General features: G+C 32.9%; 1 protein-coding gene across 4 annotated transcripts in view; it reads right to left on the bottom strand.

The window, feature by feature from the left end:
• Window positions 1-874: 874 nt before the first annotated feature.
• The window catches only part of Wdr62 (WD repeat domain 62), a 58,785-nt gene continuing 43,402 nt past the window's right edge, over window positions 875-16,257 (bottom strand). For all 4 annotated transcript variants that reach the window (XM_066288458.1, XM_066288460.1, XM_066288459.1 and 1 more), the window contains 12 exons: window positions 15,443-15,756; window positions 14,863-15,386; window positions 14,434-14,742; window positions 14,192-14,381; window positions 13,984-14,137; window positions 13,644-13,932; window positions 13,251-13,587; window positions 11,074-11,292; window positions 10,698-10,847; window positions 9,716-9,805; window positions 9,371-9,528; window positions 875-2,484 (listed from right to left, as the gene is read on the bottom strand). In XM_066288458.1, coding sequence (XP_066144555.1) covers window positions 2,284-2,484; window positions 9,371-9,528; window positions 9,716-9,805; window positions 10,698-10,847; window positions 11,074-11,292; window positions 13,251-13,587; window positions 13,644-13,932; window positions 13,984-14,137; window positions 14,192-14,381; window positions 14,434-14,742; window positions 14,863-15,386; window positions 15,443-15,756 — 2,935 coding nt within the window. In that variant the 3' untranslated portion in view covers window positions 875-2,283. The remainder of the gene's footprint in view (window positions 2,485-9,370; window positions 9,529-9,715; window positions 9,806-10,697; window positions 10,848-11,073; window positions 11,293-13,250; window positions 13,588-13,643; window positions 13,933-13,983; window positions 14,138-14,191; window positions 14,382-14,433; window positions 14,743-14,862; window positions 15,387-15,442; window positions 15,757-16,257) is intronic.

Genomic DNA, 16,257 nt, shown 5'->3' with positions numbered 1-16,257 from the left:
TGTTATGGCTCGCGATCCATTTAACAAATGGACATCAAATATTGTTTAGTTCACAGTTTAAATTTGGATTTATGCACTCAAAGTTGGATTCAGGTTTGGCATCGATTTCGACACTGAAAGATAAATCCTATAAAATCCAATCACTTTACGAACCGCCACTGGACTAGCGTCAAAGATACATCAGTGAAGTCTATTAGACGCTAGTGCTCTTAGAAAATCGTAGTAATCGTAGCATGGCATCGTCGTCCAATGAAATTATTTATTGATGAAACAGGATTGTCTTTTGCCATTCGATAAAATGTGAAATAAGAAAAATTAACGACTTACGAATGGTGTCGATGTCGTGTTGTGTGAACTATTTTATTGAAATGCCTGCTGTGAGCTTCCTTAATGTTAATTTCAGCACCAATGTTACAAATTTTTCCAATAAATCTACCACAAATCCTCACTCTTCCTTACCTTTATGTTTTTAAAGAAGGCCGGAATCTCCGTTGAGACAACAGAAAACATTGTTACTGCGGAAAAGTGAAACTCAGACGGTGAAAGCTGTATGGTATATTCCGGGTGGCTCGAATCGAATGTACATCATCCGACTTCAGTTATTACAGTGCTGCGGAATATGGAAAATTTTCGAATAGCTGTTATTAGCACCAACATGGGTTTTCAAAGGACAAGGTATATTTTTTGGCGGAGGCTCTATGCCGAAATGTAGATAGTTGGGGCAAATAAATTGAGTTACGCCAATATTATGGGCAAAATTTGTGTACGCGCTCAAAGCGAACAAGTTAGTTTCCTCATAGAATTTGGCGTTCTCTTTAGAAAGCACAAAGGGATATAGAAATTGTTGATTAATGGTGTAGAAATACCATTACAATATTCATTAATAAGACTTTATTATTGAAACTAGATTAAGAAAATTAACATTAATCCAGTCTGGAAGGCTACAGATACAAATTTTTAAAATTCGCAGAGCTACGCATCAACCTACCGTGACTATAACATGAATAAATTTCTAATGAAATTATTATAGTATAGTCAATGTAGGTCACATTAGCTCCAACAAGTTTGAAATAACAAATACATGCTTTAAAGTGTTATCATAAAATTGACATACTCTTAAACACGTTAAAATAATCAGGGTTAATGATTATTATAATCGATAAACCAACAAAGGGAATTACTGAAATAATATAAAATTAGTTTTAAAACAATAATGCTAATAAAGGTAATATGTATTTTATGAGGTTACAAAATGGTTTGGCTTAAATATCGAGAATTCCATTATGGCATTAAACGTGTAACTTTAAATTCGCCATTAGTACTAAAACACTCATCTGAATCACTGTTAGATCGAATTAGTGTATCGAAATCTTCACTAAAATATGCTGAAAGAAAATTATTAACAGTTAGAACTGAATTCCAACTAAATATAATATAATTCCCCTACCGGACCCTGTACATATCGAAATACACAAATAATACCGCAGGGAGCACAACTCCCAAATTATTATTCGGCGCGATTAAAAACGATATCAGTACGACACCCCTAGGGCACAGGGGCATCGGAACGTTTGGCAACTATCACATTAATACAAAATATTACTAATATATCAGTACATTTAACAAATCTACATCCTAACTACAAACACAATAATTATTATTTAGTAAAAATGGAATGGAATTGAAGTCAGGAAAACTTCATAACATTAAGGAGGAGCTAACTATCAAAACTTCACAAGGTAATCAAAATTCATGCCTAAGTAAAATTTCTCTGGACAAAGAGCAAATACGGATTCCACTTTGGAGAATTTTTTGCCATCCAGTATTTGATCGAAACACTATGAGATAGTGTTATTGTGATGCTAATTTTTTTAGTAATAGCAAATCTCTGTATTACAAGATCTTTTCAATAAGCCCCTTCGAATAATACCTACAATATTACAAAAACCGTTACCTATAAAAAGTGTTTAAAGCTAAAATACGTTGCACTACATTGTTGTAAATGTGTTTAATAAATTCGCCCTAATGTCGACTCATCAACCACTATTAGTACATTTAAAAGTTAAATAGTAATAATCATTGCAACATTAGTTAAGTAAAATCACAGTGTATTAGATTTCTTCCAGTCCCCTTTCGAAACTTCCTAGAGCATACCAGCTGCTCTTGTATTAAAATATTACTCCCAAAACTTCTTAATCAATTTGGATGATTCAGGTTAATACGAGCGGAATTTTAAACTGAACAATCCCATTGAAGCGTAATAATAAAAGTTTAAAAGGGGTATCAAATATTGGACGTATGAATTTTTTGCTGCATCATGTCAAGCAAGATGTCGACGTATTGCTGCATCAGTTCCGTCATAGACCCGGAGCCGTTGGCGAATTTCGACACTAAATCGTTGAGTTTCTTGATAGCATCTGTTTGGTTTACATCTATGTTACCGTTGTTTTGTTTGAACTCATTGAAGATGCATTCGTGTACTACCTAAATAATAATACAAATTAATGACATTGAAGAAAATAAATAAATGGTTATGATATATATACAGGGTGGGGCACCAAGAGCGCCTCGGGGTATTACATCCTTATTAATAATTTGATCGAAAATTGCTTTTAGAGGTGTATGTAGGACCTTACAAGGTACTTTTTAAAAATATTTTTATTTATACAGGGTGTATATAAAAAAAGATACATCTCAAACATTTGTTTTTTTTAATGGGACACCCTATATTTTATTACATATTTGGAATTATAAGAAGAAAATAGTACAAGTTTTTATAACACACATTGGGTCTAAAACAATTGCTTCTCGAGAAATTTTAGAAAATATAAAAATGCAAGAGTTGAGGAAAAATTTTTTTGCTAGATGAAATGAGTTACTTGGCTATTATTTTTTTACTATTATTTCTTAAGTACAAACTAATCTTCAAACTAGAATGAATTATTTACTAAACTGATATACAGGGTAAGCAAAAAGATTGGTCAAATTTTACTCCCTTATAATTTAGCATAACTTTCTTATTTCAAATGGAATATATACATTTTTATGCATTACTTAGAATCACTAATTAATTCCCTTTCAATTGATACTACAGTGTTCTATACCTATCTTTTACCGTTTTCCCATAATATGAAATTTTATTTAATTTTCAATAATAACATTAAATAATATAGCTGGGTTTAAGTAGAAGGACAGTCGAAAGGATTGCAAAAAGTTTCAAATTTTATCCTTATCATATACAGTTACATCAAGAATTATATTAAACTGATTATCAAGCACAAATTGACTTTTTTCATTTTGTTTTGGAAAAGTGTACACAAAATGACAGTTTTTTGGATTGCCTTCTATTTTCGGATGAGTCGACTTTTCATAATAATGACTTAGTAAATAGGCATAATTTCCATTATTATGCTGATGAAAAGCCATTAGTTTTTCGCACAGTCGATCGACAGCATAGATGGTCCCTTAATGTGTGGGGTGGAATTTTAAATACTTCCGTTATAGGACCTTACTTTTTTGAAGACAATTTAACTGGACAAGTGTTCAAAGACTTTATTGAAAATAGACTTATAGAATTATTGAAAGAAATTTTAATGTTATTATTGAAAATTAAATAAAATTTCATATTATGGGAAAATGGTAAAAGATAGGTATAGAATACTATAGTATCAATTGAAAGGGAATTAATTAGTGATTCTAAGTAATACATAAAAATGTATATATTCCATTTGAAATAAGAAAGTTATGCTAAATTATAAGGGAGTAAAATTTGACCACTCTTTTTGCTTACCCTGTATATCAGTTTAGTAAATAATTCATTCTAGTTTGAAGATTAGTTTGTACTTAAGAAATAATAGTAAAAAAATAATAGCCAAGTAACTCATTTCATCTAGCAAAAAAATTTTTCCTCAACTCTTGCATTTTTATATTTTCTAAAATTTCTCAAGAAGCAATTGTTTTAGACCCAATGTGTGTTATAAAAACTAGTACTATTTTCTTCTTATAATTCCAAATATGTAATAAAATATAGGGTGTCCAATTAAAAAAAACAGATGTTTGAGATGTATCTTTTTTTATATACACCCTGTATAAATAAAAATATTTTTAAAAAGTACCTTGTAAGGTCCTACATACACCTCTAAAAGCAATTTTCGATCAAATTATTAATAAGGACGTAATACCCCGAGGCGCTCTTGGTGCCCCACCCTCTATATACAGGGTGGCGCAATAGTGTGACAAAGTACCATATCTTCCTTATTTTACAAAATTTAAAAAAAGTGTTCGTATAAAAGTTATATGTGAACATACAGGCTACATTTTAAAAATATTTTTTATCATATAGGGTGTTGCATAAAGACAGGTCAAAACATTTGTTCATTTTCTTTAATGGAACCCCCTATATATTATTGTATATTTGGATTCCTCGTAAAATTCTCTTCATGGTAGGATAATTAGTTTTAAATTAAATTGGAACGTTGACTGCTTATGTCGAAAAATGTTTAAATTTGAAGCAAAACATGGTTCCATAACATGCGCTATAACTTTCAAAGCACGTTAATTATTTTAACAAAAATTGACACAACAGAAGACAAAGGGATGCTCAAGTGCCTTGTTCAACGAAAAAGTCGGTTTCTCATTCAGAATATTTTCTACAGGCCCTGCAACTTGGGAATATTCAAATTCATTTTTCTTGAAATTTTTAAATGGGACACCCTGTATTTACGAATCCTACATTGTTGAGATTTGAATCCTCTTCAACTTTTGTTAAGGTAACATTATACGCATTCCCTTTAGTTTTGGCGGAATTCTCATTTCTTTAATACATTTGCAAATAAAACATGCTACGTCTATTAATAGTTTAATTTAAATTTATTAATATTATACACTGTATAATATAGACATTTACCTAATTAAATGTTCAAAGTGTCTGCCATTTTCTCCAACAAATTGACCATCAAAGCAATAGTCCCTATAGAGTAAGCTTCCTTTGACTAGTAGCACATTCCCCAACCAAAGCGTACCCTTAGCTTTGGCCTGATGGGTCATGTGGTCTGGCACCCAGATGGTATTCTCCGAATAAGTATTAGACGTAGCATGTTTTATTTGCAAATGTATTAAAGAAATGAGAATTCCACCAAAACTAAAGGGAATGCGTATAATGTTACCTTAACAAAAGTTGAAGAGGATTCGAATCTCTACAATGTAGGATTCGTAAATACAGGGTGTCCCATTTAAAAATTCCAAGAAAAATGAATTTGAATATTCCCAAGTTGCAGGGCCTGTAGAAAATATTCTGAATGAGAAACCGACTTTTTCGTTGAACAAGGCACTTGAGCATCCCTTTGTCTTCTGTTGTGTCAATTTTTGTTAAAATAATTAACGTGCTTTGAAAGTTATAGCGCATGTTATGGAACCATGTTTTGCTTCAAATTTAAACATTTTTCGACATAAGCAGTCAACGTTCCAATTTAATTTAAAACTAATTATCCTACCATGAAGAGAATTTTACGAGGAATCCAAATATACAATAATATATAGGGGGTTCCATTAAAGAAAATGAACAAATGTTTTGACCTGTCTTTATGCAACACCCTATATGATAAAAAATATTTTTAAAATGTAGCCTGTATGTTCACATATAACTTTTATACGAACACTTTTTTTAAATTTTGTAAAATAAGGAAGATATGGTACTTTGTCACACTATTGCGCCACCCTGTATATACAATGTGACCCACATAAGAGCGGGACACCCCTTCTAAAATTTTTATTTGTGGTCCGATTTTGATTATTTTTCTTATATGTTGTAAAGCATCAAAAACTCTAGTTTGTGAGAAGTTCTTGTTGTGCTCACTTAAAATCCAAAACCCACTTTGCTTCTTTTTTATGCCGAAAATTCAAGAAAAGACATCAGGGATTTTTTTATTTTAAAATTAACTATAATAATATCTTTAGAATATTTCAAAATGGTTGTATCTCAAATTTCGTTGAAAAATATTGATTAATCAAAAAGTTATTGAACAATCAAATTTTAAATTTACTGAATCGTCCACATCTTTATTAATAAAGACTTTTGGTCAAGTCAGTTGAGAAATCTTTCCTCTTTTTGATTGCAGAAATAGTTCAAATATGAATAATCAATTAACTTTAAGGGAAAAAATTGAAATAGTGCGTCTTTTTGGTGATAATGACCGAAGTGTGCGGGAAGTAACTAGGATATTCAACATAAAATATCCTAATCGACGTCCTATTACTAAAAGTACAGTGAATCGAATAAATCGTACATTTAATGAAACTGGAGCCGTTGACAGATATTTACTAAAAACCAAACGTCCAGGAAATAGAAATCAAAATGATACAGAAATCGCAATTTCAAATTATTTTACTGACAACCCATATGCTACATTAAGAACAGCAAGTTTGGATTTAAATGTACCCAGGGAAAATATTCGAAGATACCTTAAAAAGAATAAAATTAAGCCATATAAACCAAAATTTCTGCATACTTTAGAAGGAGACCAGAACAGAAGGTTGGAATTATGTTTGTGAACGCAAGAGGAGTATCAAGATACCAATTTCCTAAAACGTATTCTCTTTAGTGACGAAGCTACATTTACTACTAACGGGATAGTTTCCTCACAGAATTGTAGATTTTGGTCTCGCGAAAATCCACGCTGGATTATTAATTGTAAAAGTCAATATTCCCAAAAAGTAAATGTTTGGTGCGGAATAATCCACGACAAAATTATCGGTTCATCCTTTCTTAAAGGCAATATGAATTCTGCAAGTTTTTTAAAACTATTAAAAAATGAATTAATCGATGCGATTGATGATCTTCCATTATTATATGCACATAACATGTATTTTCAACTTGATGGAAGTCCTATTCATAACGCGAGAATTGTTCGGGAATGGTTAAATACAAACTTTCCTAACCAATGGATCGGACGGAATAGTCCATTAATACAATAGCCTCCCAGATCGCCCGATCTGACCCTATTAGATTTTTTTTTGTGGGGTACTCTCGGGCAAAAAGTATATAAAAACCGTCCCAGAAATAAAGAAGAACTGCATGAGGGTGAGACGCGCCTGTGAAGAGATAACTCCCCTATCCCTTAGGAAAGTAATGCGGAATACTAGAAGAAAATACGAGAAATGTATCCAGTTGAACGGTCGCTTAATCGAAGCAAACGCTTTTTAAAATCAAGTAAATATCTTTTTGTTATAATTTTTTCCACATTAAATGATTGAATATTTTACACGGGTCTCCTGCTCTAAAGTGGATCAAATTTAATTGTTCAATAACTTGATTAATCAATATTTTTCAACGAAATTTGAGATACAACCATTTTGAAATATTCTAAAGATATTATTATAGTTAAATTTAAAATAAAAATATCTCTAATGTCTTTTCTTGAATTTTCAGCATAAAAAAGAAGCAAAGTGGGTCTTGGATTTTAAGTAAGCACAACAAGAACTTTTCACAAACTAGAGTTTTTGATGCTTTACAACATATAAAAAAAATTATCAAAATCGGACCACAAATAAAAATTTTACAGGGGTGTCTCTAAAAGGTCTGTACAAAATTCTACCACAGATTTCTGAGGTCAAAACATGACGATTTAACCCAATTTACCTTAGTCCAAAAGTGGACGGTTTTCGAAATACAGGGCGTCAAAGTGAAAACAAAAAAAAGCAAAAAAATTAATTTCTTGGTTGGTAATGCTGCTATCTACACAAAATGTCGTATCGGGCGGTTTTTGGGGATAAGAAATCAGAATGCGTTTACATTTTCGATGCACAATGTAGAGGGCGTTGTCAGCGCTCGATGAACCCTCTTTAAAAGGGCATAACTTTTTCATCACCCGGTATAAAATTTATTTATGACTAAACTTGCATTTTCCTACATTTCTTAAGGAAAAAAGGTCTCTTGTTAAAAATCTCTACAAGGCTTCCTTCTTGAGATATTTGAAACTTAAAGTTCGCTGCATGTCTTGAACAATAATTTTAATGTACTACATATCTATTCTAACAGTTGGATCGAAAAAAATCAAAACTTAAAAATAGGTTACAAATTACTTGAAAACATAGATAGCAAACATAAACACGAAAAAATTATACTTTTAGTAGATGTTCGAAATGACCACCATTGACTTGAATACAAAGATTAATCCGACGCAAGAAATTAAAATGTACTCTATCCATCAATTCTTCGTCGTTCTTTAAAATTTTTACTGCATTTTGAATTCGTCCCTATAGTTCCTCTTCACTATTTATGGCCGTGAAGTATACCATGGACTTTAGAGTCCCCCATAAAAAATAATCCATCGGAGTTAAATCCGGTGAGCGCGGTGGCCATGGTACCGGAGCATCATTTTTTCTACCTATCCATCTTCGTGGGTACTGTTGATTTGAATAGTTGCCCACATTTATAGTAAAATGTGGCAGAGCACCGTCGTGCATAAACCACATATCTTGCCGAAGTTCTAAAGGAAGATCTTCCAATAATTCTGGCATTGTATTTTGAATATGTTCCAAATAACTTTCACCACTTAATCGGGGCGGCAAAATGACAGGACCAATAATAAAATTGTCAATTATTCCTGCCCACACATTAATCTTAAATTCATGTTGATAATGTACCACCAACTGTAAGAATAGATATGTAGTACATTAAAATTATTGTTCAAGACATACAGCGAACTTTAAGTTTCAAATATCTCAAGAAGGAAGCCTCGTAGAGATTTTTAACAAGAGACCTTTTTTCTTAAGAAATGTAGGAAAATGCAAGTTTAGTCATAAATAAATTTTATACCGGGTGATGAAAAAGTTATGCCCTTTTAAAGAGGGTTCATCGAGCGCTGACAACGCCCTCTACATTGTGCATCGAAAATGTAAACGCATTCTGATTTCTTATCCCCAAAAACCGCCCGATACGACATTTTGTGTAGATAGCAGCATTACCAACCAAGAAATTAATTTTTTTGCTTTTTTTTGTTTTCACTTTGACGCCCTGTATTTCGAAAACCGTCCACTTTTGGACTAAGGTAAATTGGGTTAAATCGTCATGTTTTGACCTCAGAAATCTGTGGTAGAATTTTGTACAGACCTTTTAGAGACACCCTGTATATATGTTTTTCCAACTTATTAAAAATCAGTCGGTGCTTTGGAAATTAATTGTTGTGTCCCTGTATATGCAACGAATAGTGACAGTTGCGAATTTTGACAGATGAGTGAGGTTAAAAATCTACTGTAAAATGCCAAATTCCATTGACACTTCGAAAAATTAATGTGAGAGAGACTTTAGAGCTTTTTTGTAAAGGGCGCTTTTTACTTAAACGTAAAAATGAATTTCTTTACTCAAACTTACCTTGTATGTCTTAATAAGAGACATTTTAACACAATTTATGGCCTCAGGCTGTGAATCTGCAGTATCTTCATTCTCTTTCAGTTTTTGAAAAATTTTTACAACGTTATCCGCTGTGGTGACTAGCTGTTTACTGACATCTTCACAAAGTTGATTGGAAACTGGAAAAACAAGCTATGAGGGGTTATCGCTCTATGGTCTATTTACTCAAAACACAAACTTGAAATTATAATAAAAATTGTTATTGTGATTAAGACACAAATCGCTTCAATTGGTCTTTAATGGTTACTACTACAGCTAAGCTTATTTTATAAATTGCCCACTACGCAGGTGAAAGCTGAGACTTACACTCGATCGATGACAGATCGACACTCTCACTTGATAAGCCGGGATCGTCGTGCGTTAGAGTGTCGTCGAAATGAATCGAGTGCTGTGAACCTAAAATACAAATGTGCTTAGTCGTGTTAGTGTGTTATAAGCGAATAAAAGCAAATGAAATGAAGGTTTTCACAAGATCTGCAATGCAGTTTCCCATTATTGGTTCAGAAATCTTTGAACTGTCCTCAATATGAGTAAGGTCTATTTGACCAATCGTACTTAAGGTACGGCTCAATTAAACTTACACTGGATCTCAGTGCCTTCATAAAATTCTGCGTAAATTAAACAAAATTGTAGGGTCCAATTTTTTGTAAATATAATGTCTATTTTCAATTGTATATTTTTACCATAGACTGGGAATATATACGGTGGACCAAAAGCATCGATTTTTAAAATTTTGTATATAAAGTCTGCAAGTTAGTCTAAACATATTACATGGGGAATGTTGTATAGAGATATACACACTTTTTCGATGTAATAACCACTTCACGACTAACAAACTTATATAAAATTCAGTGTGAAATTTTCTTTTGGAATCACGATGGTGAATTTCTTCTGACTAAAGACTCAATTTTCTGTGGAGGAAGAAGTTTTTACATGAAACTGTGAATTTGATATCCCAGAAAGAAATGGTCAGTTGTCAATGGTCAGTCGACAGAGCGTACTACTACTAGACTAATCAGAGTGTAAAAGAGTATCTGCCTGCATGAAAAATATTACTTAGTTTTTAATCACTACTTGATTGGTCTAGTGGGGTTAACTTTTATTAATATTCTCATGTCAAAATTTCAATTAAATATCTCAAAAGCTCTCAGAGCCTATTGAAGAAATTTACAAATAATTGAAACTTTGAATAAAAAGTATGCAAGTTTTTATGCGTAACTGTAACCTTACTTCTGACATATACGTATGACTAGTGAAATGAAATCGTCGAAATAACCGAACACCGTACCTCTTTTAGGATCCTGATTGTTCATATACCTCTTTTGTCCACTGTCAAAAGTGGTTTGCCGACTCATTCGTGGTGGTACCTGGGGTTTCTTTGGAGAATCCTCTTCATCAGAGGTTGAAACGTTATCAATACCGACTTGATTTAGATTACCTGAAGAGAAAACCCAAGAAAATAACGCAGCTTCGTTTTATAGAACTACTAAGACTCGTAGGATTTCACTTCTGTCTCTCAAACGACATATCATAATTTTAAATATAAAATACACCTACGTGCATGCAAAGTAAGGAATATTGCCTATTTCTCTAAAATTACAAAATATAACAGAAAAATCTATGTTATCATAAATATGTAACGACACTTTCTATATTTAACTTACTTGTGGAATAAGACTGCTTTTTTCTAGATTGTAATGGTTTTTGGCTAATCTTATTATGTGAGCTGATCGTAGGCCGCATCAGCCTGGACATTTTTTTTAGGTGGGCATCATTTTCGGAGTCAGAATGTTGATTCAGAAGGACGCTTGACTTGCTGCGCATCATGGAGTTGTTCTTTACATAACGAGGGGTCATCCGTGCTGGAGCTATGGGCTTCTCGCCTTTAAATAGTACATTCTTTTAAATTCGTTGATAAATAAAATTGTCAAGAACAATGGGCTTAAAAAAAGGAGAGACAGCATCGAAAAATAAACATGACAGATTAAAATTGAAAAAAGCTGAAAGAAAGAAGAAAAATGGAGAAAGGAAAACAGAACAGTGAATTCAAACTGAATATTAGTAAAAATTAAGAGTTAATGATAGTCAATATAACGTGCCAAATCTACAAAGCGTTCACCAAATATTGCCAAAAAATAATATATAAAGACGTAAGAAGAGAGATAAATATATTTTTGGCATTGGAATCTACTTACTCCTAATGGACTGACTTCGTTTGGGCGGCACATTTTGCATGCTCAAATCAGACAAACTACACGATCTCCTCAAGCTGGATTCTGGGCTTGACATGTCATCTACATACACTGCAAAACATGCAAAAGTCCAAAGGTAAAGGAAAAGAACAAAAAAAAACAACAGAAAAAGCTGAAAATAAAATCGATAAAAATAAATACGTAAATGCGTTGAAATCCGAAAGTATGAGACTGTAGGTATCTAAATGTTACAGAAAAAAAAGATAAAGCAGATTGCATGGTGCTAAAATTTCGATGAGAAGTTTTAGGGGCGTGCGTAAGGTATTCAAATTCAGGACATTGAGAATAAAAACAAATATCGCCCCAAAGGTTTTCCACATAATGAATGATGAATGAAATGATTACATTTTATGAAATACAATAAGAGATTTTGTAAAGAAATGAATATATTTTAATTTGAACTGGTAATTAAATGAAGCGATGTTTGAATAAAAAGGTGCGGTTACGATTTTTGTATAATCAATTTATATGTTATTCCACCCTACAAAAAATATTGGAAACATTAATGGATAGGACGGTGGATGAATTTGATAAACGATTGATGTTAGAAATTTACCACATGGCTTAAGTTTTATTAAGCATGTGCTAAAATTTGGTCTATGTCATTGTTCACATTATCTATGTAGATTGGAAAACATTTGCTGTTCATGGTATTCCAATTTATCAAAATCCCCCAAAATTAACCTGAACTAACCTGATAGGATAAACCAAACATAATTTTAATTTTATGTGGCATTTAATAAAACAAAGTTACAATGACTTAAAAAATAACAACCGACAGCCACAAAAAAAACACAGAAAGCCATACTTTGTTAAAAATATATTTGTATAAGAGAAAAACAACATTTTGTATGTACATATATTTCTTATACTTCGTCTCACGGCTAAGAATCCAGTATACAGAATCGTTATATGATAAACGAAGGCTTGTTCAATCGGTAACGAATCACTTTCGAACCTATGCTTATGATTTTTTTTTAATTCGAAATGACTGTCTGATCATCTCTTAACGCTTTAAGAAAATTTCAAAATTGTTTCTAACAGTTCCTCTTGAGCATTTTCATATTGTGAACATAGCCACGTAAATAATCACATCTTCAAAGTTGATGACGTGGTTATTTGAAGCCTTCTTATAAAAGGAAACGAAAAACAGGTTATTTTTGCTGAAGATTAACGTTAACATCAACATGCTAGAAGCTTTTAACAAGCGACACTTATTATATCCATGCACTATCCTATATTCTGTAATCTACAGGGTGTCTCCTAAACATATGACGCAAATTTAAGGTGATCTTCTTTAAATCAAAATACAAGCTGTTAAAAAAAATAAGTCTGATTTTTTGGGAAGAGTTCGGCAGTCACTTAGAGAATCGATTTAAATCAATCCAAGTATTAAAAAAAAAGTTAAAAATTGAATTTATCTTAAACTTCAACACTCGGTATTAAGAAAAGCGATTCTAGATATGTTTCTATAAACATTTTTTTTTTCATTTTGACTAAAGGAATATTCCTCTAAATTAGGGTCACATGTTGAGCAAACACCCTGTATAGCAGCCGCCATTCAATGTGCATTCGACATTCAATGTCACCTTTGTCCGCCTCCTCTCTCCTGTTGGCTAAATTTACGTTATTTCCATTTTTACACTCAAAATTAAGCCTTCGCTCCACAAAACTTGGCAAACTTAAATTCCTCCTCCTGTATTTAACTGGAGTCGCTTGAAGCTTTGTTAAATCATTATAATAACTCTGTGATGTAGTTAAACTTTCGTACATCGACGACAAGGCTTTTACTTTGCTCTTTGATACATTTTTCTTGTAGATATCCACTAAAGTGTTGATTTTGTGGATTTTCAATTGTATTTCATTAAGAATTTTAATATTTTGGAGGGCGGCCGCTATTTTATCTTGAGGTGATAGAGGTTTTTCCTAAAAATATACTTCAATCTAAAATTACCATTAAATCTAAAACTATTTAACATTACCTCTTCGACTATTCCCTGTCGTTGAGTTTGCTTTTTTAGAACGTTCTCCAAGTGCAGGGCAGCATTCTTATTAAAGCACAAGTCTTTATTCCAAACGTTGACTTCTAAGCTGTCAAATAAGTTCTTGTTGGGTTCACCATCCCATGGAGGGATGCTTTGGTTATTCAGATTAATCTCTAAAGAATCTAGATCCATTCTGGACGGAGGTGACTTTTTGTCCAAGCTGTCGTACAGTTCCGTTAAAATGGTGTTTTGTTTGTCAGTTTTTTGTAAATACTCTCGAGAACTACTGGAATTTGTTTCAGAAAAAAAAGCCTTTACTCGAAGCTACCAATCGTACCTATTATCACTAGCGAAAGGAACATTGATATTGCTTTTTGCAAAACTTGAGCAAGCTTCTACTTCCATTTCTACGTTCTTCTCTTTGAAGCGAAATTCTATAGTATTCTCGCCTGTAAGCACTAGTTCCTCGTTATTCAAAAAATCTCTTGTGGCTACAAATTTAACGAGTTAAAGACAAAATATGTTTCTTCCGAACACCATCTCACCATCAGACTTCCCACAAGTAGTGTTTTTCGTCTTATAAAAATCTTCTTTTCTTATGTACTCGTAGGTAGTTTTAGCTTTTTTTATTTTAGAGCTGTGCCTTCTAACAGCCTTTGGAGGCTTATGACAAATTTTCTCACTAGTATTCAAAAGACTCTTTACAAAAAGATGCCTGTCTAAGCTAGAAGTCTCCTAAAAAACTCTGGCCTTACACCGGTACATACATGGCAACAACTGGCAGTACCTGGACATTATTTCTGTTACTATTTTTTTCAAAATTGACCGTAGACAATGTAAAACTACTTCCATTATTGCGGTTTCCATGACACCTTTCTTCAAAAATATCTAGATTTTGGTCAGGTTTGTTGTTGAGGACGTTGCAAAACTTGCTTTTATATTGCTTGTTTTTCTGAGCTAAACTTGGAATGAACATTTCACTGCATTCTACTCTGGCTTTAGTACTGATTTTGGATTGTTTTACGGGAACGTTTTCTTTGCAAGTTTTTGATACGGCCTTCAATTTCGAACCTGAGGTGTCCACAAAGAAGGCTACCTAAAACGACTCGTGAAGTATTTCGCCATAGGAAGTAACTTATGCAATAAGTGTGACCTCTTTTAGAGCTCAAACACAAATTTTATCAATGATGTCTACATCTCAACACCATAAACTTACAGGTTTCTTTCCAGAGGCTTTAGCAATGCTACTCTCGAATTTCAACAACCTTCTTTGAAACTCTTCAGACCCTCTTGCCTTTTTAGCCACAATCTCTTGAGGAGTCTCAAAATCCGTCTGAGTCTGACAAGTTTTCACACCACTTCTCACTTTTGTCATATTGGGATTCATGACATGAAGGGCATTTTCGGTCATATACGAAGAATGGTCGACAAAATTTTTTGGAAGACTTGATGATAACTCACAATCGAGTTGTGATGATATGTTTTTGGGAAGACTTTGCGAGTGTGGCACTTTCAAAGTCATTTGGCGGCGCTTATCTTCGAAAAGTATTTCTAAGGGAGCGCTCTTGCAATCACTTTCGTTGCTGAGGACGCTCTCCAAACTGTTACAATAGCTCTTGGGGTGATCGGAGTAGAGATCATTATAATCCAGATCGTTTTCATCAGACAGAATGCTTTCTTGACTGCCTTGAGCTGAATAAGTTGGATTCAGGTAGAACGATTCGCTTTTGGGGATGTCTTCTAAAATGGTATTTATGTTCAGGCAGAATTATTAGGCTATTGAGCACGAAACACACCAATGTATTCTTCTTGATAACGGTAAATTTCGTTGTTAGAAACGCATCTTCTGGGAGGGATAGTTTTACGGCTCTTTCGAGCTCCATACCCAAAGTAATCGTATTCTTCTAAAGAATCTGAGCTAAAATTTGAATCGTCGTCTTCAGTTTTTCGCGCTTTATCGCCTCCTTCATCTTTTTCTACTTCTTCTTTGGCGAACGATTTTTCAATTTGGTCATATTTTTTACTGAAATCTTGGCTAAATTTTTCGATGTCGCTGCAAATTTGCTTAAAGCCTTCGTCTGTTGATTTGGACTCGAAATCAAGGAAGTAACTGGAAATTGGGTTTGAATGTTAATCTTGATTTTAGATTGTTTTTCAAAGCGTTCGTAGGAAAATACTTGCTAATGGCAACGGCCACTAATTTTAAATTGAAAAAAAAAAAAACACAAGTAAATTCTGTTTACAAATTAAATGTGTTTCATTAGCCTCAAAATCTCTATTGCGTTTATTGGTAATGTTTTGCACTCTACATTGGGAAAGGTTGGATCTGGGGCAATACAATGCAGTTTCAAAAGAACTAGAAATGTATGTATTTTTTGTGCCACACTCTTGCAAAATTGACAAATAATCATCACCAACATACAAACAATCAACAACAGAACAAAATTGTTTTCCATAATTGCAGTACTAGTGTTTTTTGCGGTCTCTTTCGATTTCGCATAAACTATCGATATTTGAGAGAAACAAGAAATCAATTAAATAACTTTAAGAAACAATCTAAAATAGATCTTGCAGTAATAACGTATTGAAGTTGAAGAAATTCACTACTCCT

Source organism: Euwallacea fornicatus, chromosome 12 (assembly GCF_040115645.1).
Source record: "Euwallacea fornicatus isolate EFF26 chromosome 12, ASM4011564v1, whole genome shotgun sequence".
Lineage (NCBI taxonomy): Eukaryota > Metazoa > Arthropoda > Insecta > Coleoptera > Curculionidae > Euwallacea > Euwallacea fornicatus.
The sequence above is the reverse complement of the archived record's forward strand: the minus strand, read 5'-3'. Positions and strand labels throughout refer to the sequence as shown.